General features: G+C 41.1%; 1 protein-coding gene across 1 annotated transcript; it reads right to left on the minus strand.

Annotated features, from left to right (window-relative positions):
* Positions 1 to 795: 795 nt before the first annotated feature.
* LOC147903371 (pentatricopeptide repeat-containing protein At3g02330, mitochondrial-like) lies at positions 796 to 4,153 on the minus strand. Its single transcript, XM_087373106.1, has 2 exons — positions 3,912 to 4,153; positions 796 to 3,702 (listed from the first exon to the last, which is right to left on the minus strand). Exons 1-2 carry the CDS (start codon positions 3,921 to 3,923, stop codon positions 1,201 to 1,203), a joined length of 2,514 nt encoding a protein of 837 aa, XP_087229232.1. The 5' UTR covers positions 3,924 to 4,153; the 3' UTR covers positions 796 to 1,200.
* Positions 4,154 to 18,160: the final 14,007 nt, after the last annotated feature.

An 18,160-nucleotide genomic window follows, 5' to 3' on the forward strand; every position in this document is an offset into this window, starting at 1 on the left:
TGGACACTGTTTCCTCAGCTTTCTCAGCTCTCTTTTACAATTTACACAGCTCACTCTCAGCTCTATATTTCAATCATCTCTCAGTTCTCTCATAGGATCTATCACTTCTAGTTTTCACTCTCTCACTCACGCAATAACTCTGCATTCCAGTAGATAGCACAAGCCTCTTACTTGCCTTGCAGAAGCATCCTACATCGTTAGTGTGGACAGCATCAAGGTCTCGGTATTGGTCGGTGTTGCCTCTCAGGTCTTTGGGTCTGCTATACGTGTGCACAGTGAGCTCTTTAGAAGCGTGTTCCGTGCTCTCTTGAAGAGTGTTCTTTGTATTTCTCAGTTCTCTAAGTATAAAGCAAATTCTCCCCTGATTGGGAGAGGGGGCCCTCAGCGGGACAGGGACCCAATCGGTTGTCGACTCTACTCTCTATTTATCCTCATCTCCTTTCTCTCTCTATGGTAAACAACGCTCATTCCTCGCTAAAGGTTTAAAGAAGGTCTTGCTGTGAATTACACGATCAGATAACCGTTGCATGTTACAACCAACATCCCATTCCGTTTAACAACCTAAGAGCTGACTTCTGTGGTAAAATAATAATCAGAGTAAATTGGTGACATGAGCCAACCTTTTTGTTCGGGGGTCACTATGTTAGCAAAGTATGGTCTCTCTCTCTTTAACATCCATCTCAAGAAGAATTGCATGTGTCATCCAACCTCTTTCATGGGCCTACTCAACCTCTGCAACAAGATAATTTGTAGCAAAAGCAATGGCCAGCTAGCAAAGCATGTCTTCTATTCTGCAATATGTATATCCTTTTGTCAGCAATGTATGTGTCTGTAACAATTGCAACCTAGCATTTTCTTCACACCATATCAATCGTGGCCTTTATCACCTTCGCTGGTAGTTTTCTTGGTGGCATGGACAAAGGTTCAAGAAGACGGCTATGCAGAGGTGTGCTAGAGGGGGTCAGCTTCTCACTACGGTTCCAAAGAATGTGTTCTTTCTCTGTCCTTCTGCACATCATGAAGAATTGCATGTGTTAGCCAACATCCTTCAGGGATCTACTTACTCAAACCGCTGCAACGTGTATAACCTCCTATTGAGGATGTGATGTGTTGCTAACATACCACATTGTTCATTGTTCACCCCAACGGTGCAACCTGGTACTTTCTTCACACCATTAGCAATCATTGCCTTTCTCACCTTCACTGGATGTTTCCTAGTAATACATATGGAGAGGCACTCCCTTGATCTAATTCAAATACAAAATTTGCAGCACGCGCAGCCCGCTCTACATCATTGTGAATTCTGCATGATGAAAGCAAGTTCAACCATAATGAAGAGACACGTCCAAATGGCATGCTGTTGATCATGTCCTCTGCCTCGTCCAATAACCCTCTTCGGCCAAGAAGATCAATCATGCACATATAATGCTCCATGGATGGGGTTATGCCATGGTCTCTATTCATAGAGGCAAAGTGTCGCCTTCCATCAGCAACGAGACCTGCATGACTGCAAGCATTGAGAACAGATATGAAAGTGATCCTGTCTGGCTGGAAACCTTTACCCTGCATTTGACCAAACAGTTGCAAGGCCTCCTTGCCATGACCATTCTGGGCACATGCAGTCATGATTGCATTCCAAGAGACCACATCTCGCAGAGGAACCTCTGCAAACACTGCCCTTGCATCATGTACGCTCCCACACTTGCCATACATATTGACGAGGGCTGTTCCAACAACAGTATCTGATTCCCATCCATTGCCAGTAACAACAGCATGGATCTCTCGACCCTCTTCTAAGGCTGCCACACTTGCACATGCATCCACAACTGAGCTGAAGGTGATCTTATTTGGCTGGAAGCCTTCGGCCTGTGTTTGATCCAATAGTTCCAAGGCCTCCTTGCCATGGCCATTCTGGGCATTTACATTTATCATGGTGCTCCAAGAGATCACATCTCTCTGTGGCATCTCTGCAAACGCTGCCCTTGCATCATCTAGGATCCTGCACTTGCCATACATGTTGATGAGGGAATTCCCCACAACAACATCCGACTCCCATCCATTGCCTGCAACACTGGCATGGATCAACCGACCCTCTTCTAGGGCTGCCACACTTGCACAAGCATCCACAATGCAGATGAAGGTAATCCTGTCTAGCTCAAAGCCTTCATCCTTCATTTGACCAAACAGTTGCAGTGCCTCTTTGCCATTCCCATTGTGGGCACAAGCACTAATCATGGCACTCCACGAGGCCACATTTTGCTGTGGCAACTCTGCAAACACTGCCCTTGCATCATCCAGACTCCTGCACTTGCCATACAAATTGACGAGGGCTGTCCCCACAATGATATCTGACTCCAATCCATTGCAAGCGACAGTACCATGCATCACTCGACCCTCTTCTAAGGCTGCCAAACTGGCACATGCATCCACTATGCATATGCAAGTGACCCTGTTTGGCTCGACGCCTTCAGCCTGCATTTTACCAAACAGTTCCAGGGCTTCCTTGTCATGCCTGTTCTGGGCACACACTGTAATCATGGCATTCCAAGAGACCACGTCCCTCTTTGGCATATCTGCAAATACTGCCCTTGCATCATCTAGGCTAGCACACTTGCCATACATATTGACAAGAGCATTCCCCACAACACCATCTGACTCCCATCCCCTGCCAGCAATAGTAGCATGGATCATGCGGCCTTCTTCTAGAGCTGCTATAGTAGCAGACGCATTCACAACGCAGATGAAGGTGACCTTGTCTAGCTCGAAGCCTTCTGCTTGCATTTGGCCAAACAGTTCCAGGGCCTCTTTGCCATGCCCATTCTGGGCACAAGTAGTGATCATGGCACTCCAAGAGATCACATTCAGGTGTGGAACGTCCACAAACACTGCCCTTGCATCATCTAGGCTCCCACACTTGCCATACATATTGACAAGGGCTGTCCCCACCACCACATCGGACTCCCACCCAATGCCAGCAACAGTAGCATGAATCCATCGACCCTCTTCTAAGGCTGCAACGCTGGCACAAGCATCCATAACACAGACGAAGGTGACTTTGTTTGGCTCGAAGCTTTCCACCTGCATTTGAACAAAGAATTGCAGGGCCTCCTTGGCATGTTCATTCTGGGAACACGCTGCGATCATGGCATTCCAGGAGACTACATCTCTGTGTGGCATCTCTGCAAATAATGCCCTTGCGTCATCCAGATTCCCGTTCTGGGAAAACCCTGCGATCATAATATTCCAGGAGTACAAATCCCGATGGACTATTTTGTCAAATACAGCACGTGCATTCTCCAGGCTCCCACACTTGCTGTACATTTGGACGAGAAGGTTACGCAGAAATGTGTTTCCCTCATAGCCACGGTTGTTCATGTGTTCATGCACAAGTTTGCCCTCAGACAGGGCCTTGGCACTAATGCAAAGCCTCAAAAGCGAAGTATAGGTAGCATGGTCTGTATCTGGACCCAGCTGACGAAGGATCTCCAAATTGAACCTTTCAATTCCACTGTCTTCATTTCTCTGATGGGGGATCTGTGTGCGACAGGGCTTGCTAGTTCCGAGCTTGGTTGGCAGGTCTTCAAGGATCCACTCACTACATGGTAGCTTGGTGCCCATCAACCTCAAATACGGGACAGGCAACGGCTCCAGGACCATGTCACTAAAACGCAGATACGTATTTCTAATCCCGGAGTCCGAAACCTTCGAGGTGGTAGTGGTGCAACATACGACCAAGTGTGATTGTTTTCTCTTCAAGGGTAGCGGTGCAATTGCAAGGAGAGGCAAATATGGTAAAGAAAAACTAACACAAAACAGGAAGAGCGCCATACGTATGATGTTCTTGCCAGAAGTGGGCAGCAAAGAACGGATGCAACAAAGTACTCAAAGGCCACAAATTAACAAAGACGCACCTTCCCTTCCATGGCTCTCGACCTTCGATTCGTTGGTTGTGAGAGAAGAAAGCCTCATAGCAACATTTTCAGATGACGCCTCTCATATGAACTCTCCAACGTGGCACAATAGCCAAGGTGCAGTCACATGATGTAGCAAACCGACGATCCTGTTTTCGTGTATCTTTGATGCGATCGTACCGGCCGCATGATGCAACTAGCTCGATGCAATCACTACCAACCGCATGCATGCTCTCTGAACGAGTCCTGATGTTAAAAAATTTCTCCTCCTGTGTGTGAGAGAGAGCGAGCGAGAGAGAGACCTAGGATGATCATAGATCTCCTTCGATATGCCTCCTCTACACCACAAGTGAAAAGAGCGGAGGAAAGCTCTAAGAAATTAGATGACAAAGCTCCAAAATTCCCCAAAAACATGTGAAAAAGGGGGGGACCAACACAGATGCGACACCCACAAGGAATACTTGAAATTCCTAAAAGTTCCAAAAATAAGAAGAATACCCAATAAGAGCCAAAACCTCTCGAAAAGAATTACCCATCCACAAAGGTCTAGAGAAAATAAGCCACACTTTTCGATTCTAAAATGGGGAATCTTCATCAATCACATTTGCATCTACTAAACTCATTTTCTTTTGAGGGGATCTTGATCAATAAGCCTTCTCTCATGATGTCTTCAGCTTTTCATCTCTCTACTTCTTATAAAAAAACTCTCAATATGTCGTTCTCTTCCACAATATTGGTAGACACTACTATATTGAATTCCATTCCTTCTAGCTCTCTTTTTTTCCTTCACAGCATATGTGTGTTCTCCACCTTTCTCTTCACAACATATAGCATCCAAAAAATCCAACTCATCATCCATTCTCAAAATTTTGATAGTCTCAAAGTACCTTGGGCATAAACTTGCTAAAAGTATTTGCCTTTGCATCAACCACTTCTACCGTTGGCATAGACTTTGCTAGAAGTATGGCCTTTGTATCATCCACTTCTACTTTCGAACCAAGAACATTCAAATGCGTAAGGAGTGCTTGCATAAGATGCAGATGAGTTCCTAAGCTCTCCTTGTCACCCATATGAAGACTAAACAATTTTTACTTAAACTAAGATTCGGAGTGCTTGATCCTAATACCAAAAAGAGATTCTAGAATTACCAATTCTCGGTTGTTCTCCTCCCCAATGGCCAACTTGTCCACCTCCAATTGATTTGTCATTTTCTTGTCTATGCCAAAGACCAGCTTCCACAATCCCTTCTCCATGAAATAGAGTCTAGTTGAAGGCCACCATGCCTTACCTACATTGTTCTATCGATCAGAGGCTGTTCACCTTGGACACCAAATGCGGTTATGAGTACGATTGGGCATGATCGGCAATCGCTCCTCCAGATTTTCACAGGCCATCGAGGGTGCATTGGACACTACGAGACGTGCGATGCTTTACCAGCCACTGGACCCTATCTCCAGGTGATCGATTTCAGGGTGGGCGGGCTGTTAAAAAGAAAAGAGAACTCTTCTCGGGGCCCCCATCGGTGTCTTCAAATTGGATCACATTGCCGTCCACCGCCACGTCTCGGTTCGAGAATATTGACCTGATTCCCTTTCGATGCTCGGCACGTAGTGCGCCCTTGACACAGGACTACCCCATATCTTAGGATCGACTAACCCACATCTAATTGCTATTCACATGGAACCTTTCTCCACTTTGGTCTTCAAAGTTCTCATTTGAATATTTGCTACTACCACCAAGATCTACACAGGCGATCGTTTCACTCGAGCTCGTGCTACGACCCCCATGGCTTCCTACTCATCGGGGCCTCGTACTCACCCTGATGGCCGGGTATAGGTCACGTGCTTCAATGCCATCCAATGGTTCTCCCCATTGTAGTTGGCAATCATCTACAATACTTGGATTTATCTAACCTGTCTAGGTCTAACAGTAGACTTTGAGCAAAACAACTAGAGTCACTCAAGCTCTTACAATCTAACCTTGTTTAAACCTTTCCAATAGACCTAACCCTACATGCTATCATAAATCGATACCTCATAGGCCCTCAAACAAACCTTGAAGTCTTTCAATGTGTCATAGGCTCTCAACCAACCTCGATCTAATACCAAATAATAGGATTCAGTTGCAATTTGCAAATGCAATAAAGGATTTCACTCAAAATGTAATCTACACATATATGTAGTCTGGACATAAAATACAACACGCTGATTGACAATATGCACACTTAAATATTCAACCCACGAGATAGAAAGGCAATGTAATATAGGATTCATGACTCATATATTAAAGACTCAATAAATTAGAAAGTCCTGCAACAGCTCACCATGACCATGTTTGTTGCTACTTACAATGATTCTAGAGACTCAAGACACTTCTTAGCTTGCTTCATGAATTGACAATGATGGCACATATAGAAACAGGCTCCAGGTTTGTTGATGCAAATTAATTAATTATCACACATCCTAAATTAAGCTTACACGGACCAAATTGTGTTCTTGCCCATCACATTTGTAGGAGTCATGACCTTCTCCACACTAAAACATCTAACCACTAGTAGCCATGGATTGCCACTTGTAGTTGATGCTACCGTCAGCTATATGAAGAGCAAATCACATGCCACTGTCAGCTGTATGAAGGGCCAATCACATGCACCAAAAGCCATGCACTTTAATGGCTACTAAGGCAACCCTATCGTTGCTTCACAAATGCCATCATAACAAGGTCCTATTCTCAAATGATAAAAGCACAACCCAAGAAAAAGATCTTCCCAATAGTTTATGGTGATGGAGCCTTGGGTGCAAAGTTTCTCTCGACACGTGAAGAGACCCCATGCAAGTATGCCACTTGCCATTGAAGAGGCCAAAGCACTAAAGAGTCAAGATGTGCACCTAAAATGATGCAAGATGCTCGAAAGGTCCTAAAATTTTTTACATTATAGTTCATTTCGTTGATTCAACCTCATTTTATCTCTTAAAAGAATTACATTATGCAAAAGATTATCATGCAAAATGTCTATACTTTGTAAGAGTCAATATAGAATGTACTTTGCAAGTCATTTTTCTCTTACTTTATATACTTTACATTTTAACAAAATTGCACATAAGCTTATTTAAGCATATTATTTTATTATTGGGAATGCAATAACAAGGGGAGGGGGTGTTCATGACACTTGTCTTCCCAATTAAGCTAAAACATTTTCTCACTTTTGTTTTTCTTGTTGGGATGGTGGCAGGTACGTAGACATCTATCCCCCTTCAATAAAAATTTTGTCAAACTTGATTGCTGTTAAAGGTCTCTTGAAAGACATTCATGGTTTCTATTTCACTAAAATATCATCATTTTGGAAATTTTTATACAAATTCATTTTCAAAGTGGCTTTGTTTGGTCTTGAAATATAACTTCTCTCTTCAAGTCTTGTCATTTAACTATGCAGAAGGGATCTTCAATATCTTTTGTACACACACACACACACATAGTTATGAAAGGAAGTGTGCTTTGATACTTACAAGTGATGAAAGGAAAGCATATGTAGGCCTAGACTCATGCTTGTTCCTATTGGCTTTATTCAATGGAAGAGCTTGTTAAATACACACATGGATTGCCAAAGAACACACAATAGGAAATAGCATGCAGCAAGTGCCCAAGGAATGTCCACGACTGTCACTTGAGTGAAACTATGCCATTACACTTGCTCTTCACTAAAATATTATGCTTTTCATTCTAACGAGAAAGCCACATTCAAAGTGACACAAAGCTACGTGTTATTGTTTATTGAACTTTCCGATCAAAGCCATGAGGGATAGTGCAATGTCATTGAAGGAACTAAAGGTATGTATCCAAATTGAGGACTCTATCTTGGTCACCTCATATGGGGGAGCTATTGGCACTTTCAATTTCAGTATGGTGCAGAAAGAAAAGGTATGTATCCATTCGTCATGCCCTTGTATGCCTCAATCTTTTCCCTCTCTAGCTAAAGGCACCCCCTATTCATTGCCTTTGTAAGGCCAACCTGAATGGTGTCAGGCTGGTGGCGACTTTGTAAGAAGTGCGGTATGCCCAGACTGTGGAAAGGAGCTTCTCACCCCAATACGTGCGATGACTATTCATTAGTAATGTGGTAAACTACTGAACTTCTTATTGGAGGACTCCACCTATCCATTCACTTTTGCGCGGATAATAAGGTGATGACTTTTTGTGAATGACCATGTAGGAATTTGTCATCTCCTTCACCACTTGTGCCACAAAATGATTTCCTATGTCGCTCAGAAGCTCAATCGAACAGCCGAACCGACATAACACATCCTTGTATAAACACTTGGTTGTAAAGCATGTAGTGTTGTCTCACAGTGGCTAGGCTTCCACCCACTTGGTGTAATAATCTATGGTTGCTAGCACATAAAAATTTTGAGTTTGAGCAACAGATGACGGCTTGAAAGGACCCATGAATTCCAAACCCCATTTCTGGAAAGGACCCAAAGGAAGCACTGGCTGCATCGGCATGTGGTTCCGATCCTGTCCCAACCATTGACATAGATCGCACTGTAGCGTGAATCGACAGGCATCCTTCTGTAGTCTTGGCCACCATAACCCTTCTTGCAGCACCTTCTTAGCCATAATAGCTCCCACAACATGACCACTTCTTGCCACCCCACAATGCGCCTCTGTGAGGACCGCTGCTTGCTCCTACAAAAGCACACACCAAAGTAGAACATCTATCAAGTGCTTGTGGTAGAGTTGACCAACAACCACCTCAAATCTGCGGCTTCTGAGTGCTAATCGCTTCCATTGATCCTTGTTGAGATAGTTCGGCATTTGTTCAGACATCATGAAGTGCATCATCTCATCATACCATGACCATGGCATGCCCTAGGTTGTTGGCCCCTCTCATGGCTTCGCAACGGCCACCAAAACTACATTGAGGTCCACGTCCGGGAACTCATTTTCAATGTTGATTGTGGGCTCCCCTATTTCTAGCTATGATAGGTAGCCCACCACTATGTGTTGGGATCCTGTCTATGTGCCACCTCAAAAATCATACTCGTGCAGTAGTAGGAGCATCCATTTGGCCAGTCTCCCCATCAAGTTTTGCTGCTTGACCAAGTATAGCAACGCCAAATGATCGAGATGGAGAGTGAAACATTGCCCCTACAAGTAGTGGCGAGACTTCTTCACAATGCACACCACCCCGAGGCCTTCACATTTGGTTACTGAGTAGTTTCGCTCTACCGATGATAGTCTGCGGCTTGCACAATACATTGGCTGAAACCACCCTACCTCGTCCTGATGCATCAGAACGGTACTAATTGCTCGATCCAAGGCATCTTTGAATAAAAGAAAGGTCTTCTCCTAATGTAGAGGGATCAAGATACGTGCTCTAGAAAGTTGTACCTTCAACTACCAATACACCTTCTCACATTTTGTGGACCATACAAACGTTTTGAGTTCCACGTGCACCAACACATTCAGGGGTATGGTGATGTGAGCCAAGAAATAGAGGTGATGACCATGCCATCGTATATGTCCCAGAAACCGCACGCATTCTTTTGGGTTTACTAGTGCTGGCACTTGCATGATTGCTGCCACTTTATCTGGGTCCACTGCTAGCATGGATAATTTTTTCAAGTTAGTTTCGGTCAAAAGGTAAACTTTTATATTGGAGTCAAAAGTTTGTATGCCCTAATAAAATGAACATTTGAAATATTCACGAAGATTTGAAATTATTATGCAAAAAAGTTAAAAATTTCGCCAAGATTTACATTTTTTCCTTTACAATTCAAAAGAAAATATATTAAAAGATACTATATTCTACCAATATTGTGAAACTTAAAAAATTAGCATGAAAACTTTCGCCAAGATTTTATATTAATCTATAAGCATAAATTTGATAAAAACATCCATGACTGCTATTCCTTGAGTGTTGATCACATGCCCTAATAGGTTGGCACTCCGGATCACAAATGCACACTTTATTGGTTTCAAGCTAAACGACACTTTTGTACAGCGTTGAAAGTATAGCTGCAAGTGATCCAAGGGATTGACTTTGGTTTTGAACATGCTGAGGTCGATGGTGCATTCCGCAAACTGAACCACATGACCGTGCACACATACAGCTCCCAGGCCATAATGAAAGTAGTCTTTGGCTGGTCTTGTGGCACCATCTGAATCTGGTTATATCTATTGTACCCGTCCATAAATGAATAGATCTCGTGCCTCCCACTTCAGCTAGCATGGAATCCGTATGTGGGAGTGGAAATGGTTTTGGCATTGTAGCTGCATTCAATTTCGATAATCCACACAAATTCTTAGCTTCTTGTTTTTCTTGGGCACAATCACAATCAAAGAGATTCACTCCGGATCCTCGATTGGTGCAATGAATCCCACCTACAGTATCCTCTCTTGTTTCGTCTTGACCTGCTTAGCCACATGCAGATTCATACGATAAGTTCAGTGCATTTTGGTGGGCACGGCATCCTTCAAGTCAACCCAATGATGGTAAATCTTTGGGTCTATCCCCCACATATTGGAATAGTCCCATGCTAACATGTCCACAAACTCAGTTAGCACTGACACCAGTTCCTTCCAGAATTCCTTTTCTAAGAGTGCTGATCTTCATAGGCTTGGAGCTCCCATCAACACTTAGAACACCGTCTCTCGGGCATCTTCCTATACGGGCATTAGCCGCATCATTCATTCCTCAAATTCAATTCCCTCTCTTATTCTAGGACATCTTTCATATCCAGATCCATGATACTAGGTCCTCCATAGGTTGCAGCTGCAGGTGCGGTAACACCCAATCTGTCCCTAGTTCTGGCCAGTGGTGTTGTGCAAAAATTTCCATGACATCAACTGAGAATAGTGGCACCAAATCCGAGTTGTTGCATAGAAGCTCCTCTTCTTCAGCATCCTCGAGGCCATCCGCCATGTTCACTGTTTTGTCCATGATTGGTCACACTACTCCCTCGAGTGTATTGACCACTCCCATTGGCATGTGGACCTTGTGTCTACCTTGCCGCATCGACATCGTATTGAGGGCCCAATTTTGCTTCACCTTTTCCTGCCATAACCAGGGTCATCCCAATATTAAACTGTATCTAGCTGCGGTGCCTCCATGTTGAGCACAATGAAAGAAACAATAAAGTCAATTTCGGCATCCGCCATGCACACGTCTCGAAGCATGCCCAAAGGACGTACTCTCTATTGATTAGCCATTCATACCAAATATGGCACCGGCTCCCATTTATTCCAGCCCAATTCTTTGCATGTATGCAGGGTAATGATGTTCACCCCAGATCCACCATCAACCAGTACTTGGGAAAAGCTTCATCCATTGATGCTCCATCCGATAACTGGTATCCACATGTCAGTGAGGGGTATGGCTGCAACTGGCACTGATGCGATATGATAGACATCCACCTTCGATACCGACAACGACACTCTGGTTAGCATTTGTAGGAGTCTCTTATGAAATTATAGCACTAGCTATCTACAGCAATAGTCCCAACAAGATCTGAATGTTCATCTGGGCCAGAATCCATTTTGACTATGTGGTTGCCTTCATCTTCTAAGTAGAAAAAATTGAATTCGTGATTAAAAAAATGCGAGAAATTCAGATGAATGATTCACAGGGAGGAAAAATTCGTGCAAAAAAACGATGACATGTCAAGATTTTTCCATAAATTGACATGTCATCCATTCATATTTGTACAAGGCTCTTTTCCTATACTTAGGCTCATAGTTTGCCAGTTTCTCTTATCTCACGCTTGGTTCTCTAGCCGACCATAAGAGATTAAATAAGGAAAAGAAAGAAGAAAGGCCCTTCAAGGTTGCAAAAGCAATCTAGAAGGTCTGAAATAAGATGGAATTTTTTTGTGGGAGTCCTAGGATCTCTTTTTTGAGTTCCTAAGATCTCTTGTGAGAATTCTGGTTTTGGTCTTTGTGTCTTTGTTTGTGGGAGTTCTAGGTTCTCTTTGTTGAGTGCCTTCGATCTCTTGTGAGAAATGTGCTTTCGGTCTTTTTGTGTCTATGAAATTTGTTTGTGGGAGTTCTAGGTTCTCCTTGTTGAGTTCCTTCGATCTCTTGTGAGAAATGTGATTTTGTTTTGTGTTTGTCTATGATGTTAAAGTAAATTTGTCTCTTTGTGTCTTAGTTTAATAGAACTCCTAGAGTTTCATTCTCACACTTTCTTTGAATGAATACTTAATATTCTTTCAATAGAATGTGAAGAATACAAAGAGTTTTAAAAGTGTCTATGAATTTAGAGTTTTAAATGTTATCAGAACACTTGTCTCATTCTTACACTTTCTTTTGAATAAATATTTAATATTCTTTCAATAGAATGTGAATGAATGATTTCCAATTTGAGTATATTCTTTGAATAAAAATGAATCCATGTCTCTTGATTTTTATTACTCATTCTTACACTTTCTCTTGAATGAATATTTAAAATTCTTTCAATAGAAACTGAATGAATGATTTACAGTTTGAGTATATTCTTTCAATTATAGAAATGAATCCATGTCTCTCAATTTTCATTACTCATTCTTACGCTTTCTTTTGAATCAATATTTAATATTCTTTCAATAGAATGTGAATGAATGATTTACAGTTTGAGTATATTCTTTCAAAAGAATATGAATCTTGGTCTCTCAATTTTCATTATCCATTCTTACACTTTCTTTTGAATGAATATTTAATATTCTTTCAATAGAATGTGAATGAGCCATTTACAATTTGAGTATATTCTTTCAATAGAATATGAGTCCATGTTTGTGAATGAATGAAATACAATTTGCCTTTACATTTGTTTTTGAAAGAATATTTTATATTCTTTCAAAAAAATGTTAAAAAATGAATTTTCATATTCTAGCAAGGATATAATCTAATGTGAATGAAATATAATTATTGATAAATGAAAATAATCTTGTTTTTTATAATGATATTTAAGAGAATGACAATTAATATATTGCATTCTTGAAAGTGTTTTTAAAAGTATATGTGTTGCTTTTGACAAAATGTGTATTGTAGTATGTTTCTATTGCGTACGTAAATTAATATTTTTTCCAACAAAAGCATGGTGCATGGCAAGATTTAGTCATATGTGATGGAGATACGAAAAGTGCATGTCTTGGTCTCCTTCGTGCAATGTAAATATTGTGGACACAAGTTCACGGGCGGCTCTACTTGCATCAAGCAACATTATCTTGGAATTGGCAGTGGTGACATTAAAGCTTGCTCATGCACTCCATCTGATGTTCTTCCATTTTGCAATTGTATTTAGAGAAAGTGAAAAAAGTGGTTAATTCGACCCTGATAAAAGGAATCGTCCAAGTCCTAATGTGAGCACTGAGGTTCATGAGACTGTTGAAGGAGAAGCACCGATAATTGTGAGGGGTGCATCAATACATGACGGTGATGTAGATTTGCTAGCAAGCGGGTTGTAGGTGAGTTTTGATGTGACTAATGTCTATCAGGCAAAGAAGAGAAAAAGGGGAGAACAATCATCTATAGAGGATGGTTTTCTTTGACAACAAGTGCATGAAGAGCACTTAAGATGGATAGAAGCATTTGTAAAAAATGGTATCCCATTCAATGTCATGTGAGATGAGACATATCGTAATGCCTTGAAGTCATGTGCTAGACTAGGATTTGTTTTGCCGGATTATAATAAAATGTATACGGATCATCTTGATAGAGTTAAACAGATTATGGCAGACTACTTTAAAAAAAAGATATTGGATTTTATTCCTACATATGGGTACACTCTTGCTTTTGATGGATGGACTAGCAAGCAGGCTAGACCCTTGGTAATTGTAATGTGCATTACTCCCAAGGGAACAATGTTTTTGGAGAGTATTGATACATCTCTAAAAGAAAAAACTTTAGCATATATTGTAAAAATATAAGAAAGGGCAATTCATAAAGTTGGTGGTGGTAGTGAAAATGTTACTACATTAGAAACAGATAATGCATCGAATTATAAGACCGCGGGTGAGATGATCATGGCAAAGTATCCCACTTTGACATGGGTGCCATGTGGTGCTCATACTCTCAACTTATTGTTGAAAGATATTGGACAATTTCCATTTGTGCAACCAGTGCTACAAGATGCTAATGCTATCGTGAGTTTTATAAAAGAGCCATCAATACTTGCATGCAGTATTTAGAGAGCACTCTGTGAAGCAACTAAGGTAGTTTTGTCAAACTAGATTTGCCACTTCTTTTCTAGTTCTTGCTAGATTCTTGGAAGTGTGCTAAGATATAGTCGAGACTGTTGCTGATAGACGATGGGCGAATTGGCTTGAGAAAAAGACACAGTACATAATACTAGGCAGTAAATGTGTACATCTTGTGCAATCAACAATATTTTGAAAAAATGTAGAAAGAATAAAAGAAGGTGTGGAGCCATTTGTGACAATGTTGAGGATGGTTGATGCTGATGCCTTTGTTATGGGTAAAGTGTATTGGAAGATGTCCAAAGAAATACGACACGTTAAAGAATTTGTATGCTTTGCATCTAGGGAAAAGCAACAAGTGGTATATTTGGCCGATAAGAGATGGAAGCAAATGCACACTCCTTTGCATGGAGTTGTGTTTGTAATACATCCACAATATCAAATTCATGCTCAATCACAGAATCCAGACGTCATAAGTAACTTTGAGAGGTTTGTCAGAACTTGCTTCTAGGAGATTTAGGCAAATTGGCCTACCAACAACGAGTGAGGTTTACGAATTGTGAAGGCTCTTTTGGAGATCCCTCGAATCTTGATTCTATTAAGATGATGATTGCACCTACTTGGTGGAAGGAATATGGTGGAGAGATATTGGAGTTGCAACTCGTGCTCTCTGTAGCTACAGCATCAGGTTGATGTGAGCAAAATCGGAGTGCATATGATTTTATTCATTCTAAGAGATGCAATCATTTAAAGCCATCAAGAGCTGTAGATTTAGTTTTTTTCTTTGGGAATCTACGATTGTTGAAAGGGTTTAATGTTGCGGCTAGGGTAGCAAGTGAAGCCGCTGTAATGAGAGTTCTTGGGCAACAATTATATACAAAAATAGTTGTCGAGTGCATTTAGGGAAGAAGAAGACAAGCTTGAGCTATTCAGTGACAACAGTGAAGTCGAAGAGATCGACGATATCATACCTATGTCAAATGCCATATAGAGTGTTGTATGTTACACATGAGGATATGGATAGGAGAATATGTTAGGTGATGGAAGAGACATATGCTCATATCCAGCTTGTATCCATCTCGTCTCATTTTGTACTTGAAAGTTAATTATTCAGATTGTGGATGATTTGGTATACATAGTAGCTAGAGCTCATCTTGTGAGCTAGAGCTAACCTTGTGACTTGCAAATACTTTCAAGGCAACATCGAGAAAAAGGAGAGAACAATCGAATATGCGCTATCAAACTTTATATTTTCAAGTCGCAAGGGTTGATCTAGCTATATGTGCACTAATTCACGTCGATATATTTCAACATTTTAGCATTAACTTTACAAGTCCACATAATCCACTTAAACCACTTAATCAATTCTAACCACTCAAACCACGTAGTCTACTTAACCACTTAAACCACTTCATTCACTTATACCACTTAAACCACTCAGTCCACTTAAACCACTCGATTCACTTATACCACTTAAATCACTTAGTCCACTTAAACCACTTCATTCACTTATACCACTTAAACCACTTAATTTTATTTTTTTTGGGCATAAAAGTAATGTGTCTTTATTGCTTTATAACATGCAATACATCAAAAAGATATCACCAGAGATGTTTGTTGTGGCTATAATAGCCCTTACATCATGAAGAACCACAAAAGTATTAACTTCCAAAAGTTTCAAGAGTGACTTCTCAAAGATGAAAGGAGAAGCTAGAAGTTTCCTCTTTGGAGTCTGAGGTAGCAGTAGTAGTAGAAGTATTTGTGGAGTGTCCATGAGCAACAACAGTATTTGTAGAGTGACCCTGAGTAACAACAGCGCAGCAAGGCCCTGAAGAGTGTCAATGGACATAGAAGATAAGTCTTGGCCTGACATAGGGAGAACTTGGGTGTGATTAGCAAGGGTAGGAGAGAACTGAGTAGAAAATCCAAAACAAGGGATTTGTATGTTGGCTCGAGCAGAGGTATCACATGGGGCTAATTTGATGAATCCATAGCCATAGAGGGGGATTTGGTGGAGAGGCTACCCACAATAGAGTGGAAGGGACCAGCAATAGCTGCATAAGTGGAAGAATCTTTGCTTGCAGAGCCATTAGGATGATGAGGAGCTGAACCTGGAGAAGAGGGGAAGGAGGCCCCAGTTGCTATAGCTTTTCTTTGCAGGAAGGGGGGTAATTTGGCATGATCATCTAAAATGAAACAAGGACGTTTGTGTTTGGATATATCTGAGCTTAACCTCTGGTGTTCAAGGTTGTATGTACTAATAAAGAAGTCAAGTCTCCTTTTTTCCTGTCCCACCATGAAGCAAACATAGCATCAGTACAAATATCTTTATGATTTAATTAAAAATTATTTCTAGAGACCCAGATGATTCAGAGAGCATGGGCCCTGATGAGAAACCAAGGCTCATGCCTTATTTTGCAAGCATCTCCTAGCAGAATAGCTTTCCAGTTAACAGGCTCATCACACTCCATCTGAATGAATTTCCACACTTTTTTGGCATGAGGGCAAGAAACAAAAAGATGGAAGACATCCTCAACAGAGTTTAAACATCTCATACATTTTCCATCACCTTTACCAATGCTAAGTCCTCTTGAATTAGACCATACTGCCTTATGAGGAATTAGCCAAGCAAGACGACATTTTCTGATGCACATTCCTAATTCAATTTTTGTGAAATCTGAGGTACCATTTGGATCTGTCATCATTTAGTTTCCACCTGTTGTTGAGAGTTCTAAGAAGATCATCCATGTCAGTAGTGGGAGTTGGAATAGGTAATAAAGAGGAGCACCCCACCTAGCTAAACTCTTTGTGCATGCATAGTATCGAGACTCCCTTCCAACTCACATCCCCTTGCCATAGTTCTAGTCTTCCCATGATAAACTGGAAGGCAACAAATGCAACCACTATGGAATGCATGTGGTTGAAGAACTTTAACTTATGATTTACATCATTCAAACGATAGTGTGATCATTCCCACTCAATATGACAGTCAGAGTTGCATCGCCATAGCAAACAATATTATCTTTAATGGTTTGAAAATCATCAGCATTGCATTCAGGGTTGTGTTGAGGATAGAACCATTGACCTCGCTAGAATCACAAAATGGTAGAGGAAAAAGTCAGTAATCATGGCATCATTGAACTTTCTGTAGTCCACACATATTCTAAGTTTTCCATTCGCACAATCACAATAGGTGAAAGCCATGTAACATGGGTGAGAGGATAAATAAAACCAACTCTCAACAACTTGTCAATTTCCTCTTTAACTTGTTTTGCATAGTTGGGATTCATTCTGTACCTTCCCTGTATCACTGGCACATCATCTTGCTTTAAGTTGATTCTGTGTTGACATAACTTTCATATCAGTGTAATGTCAAGCAAAGACGTCCTTACACTCTGTCAATAAGTCTTTTAAAGCCATTTTGAAAGGTGGAGGGAGACCTATACTTACCAAAAACCACCTATAGATGTAGTCAAATGGAAGAATGTGAAGTCCAAAGACAATTAGTTGAATACCTTAGAAAGGGCCGAATTCAACCTAGTAATTCACCATGGTCATCACCAACTTTAATGGTAATGAAAAAAGATGGCACTATGAGTATATTCATAGATTACAGAGCCTTAAATAAAATCACAATAAAAAATACGTATCCTATGCCTCGCATTGGATGAGCTCTTTGATCAATTTGCAAGGGGAAGTATTTTACTAAGCACTCATTTCGTTGTCACGTCCATAATAATATGACATATGGTTACAAATTTGAATGAATTGAAGCCCTTGAATCCAACATATTTTATTCAAATTTCAAAGACGTTGTGCTTGTTCTCATATGCTTACTCGATAAAGAGCGGGACATGGAAAAAAGCAACTTGGCATCCCACGCCTATTTCTACAAGAACGAAAACATTCATCTACTGGGTTCAGTCCGTTTGAGCTGAACTATGGTTATAGACCAGCCAATCCGACTATAGTTGGAGTACCTCAGAAAGTGCCTAGTGCCGCGAACTTTGTAGTTCAGATGCGGGAGATGCTAGCACTTGCGAGAGCTAATATCCGCCAGGCTATGGATAGAGCCAA

Source organism: Dipteris shenzhenensis, chromosome 3 (assembly GCF_047967505.1).
Source record: "Dipteris shenzhenensis isolate YYH24624 ecotype China chromosome 3, Dip_SZ_1.0, whole genome shotgun sequence".
In the NCBI taxonomy this organism is placed as follows: Eukaryota; Viridiplantae; Streptophyta; class Polypodiopsida; order Gleicheniales; family Dipteridaceae; genus Dipteris; species Dipteris shenzhenensis.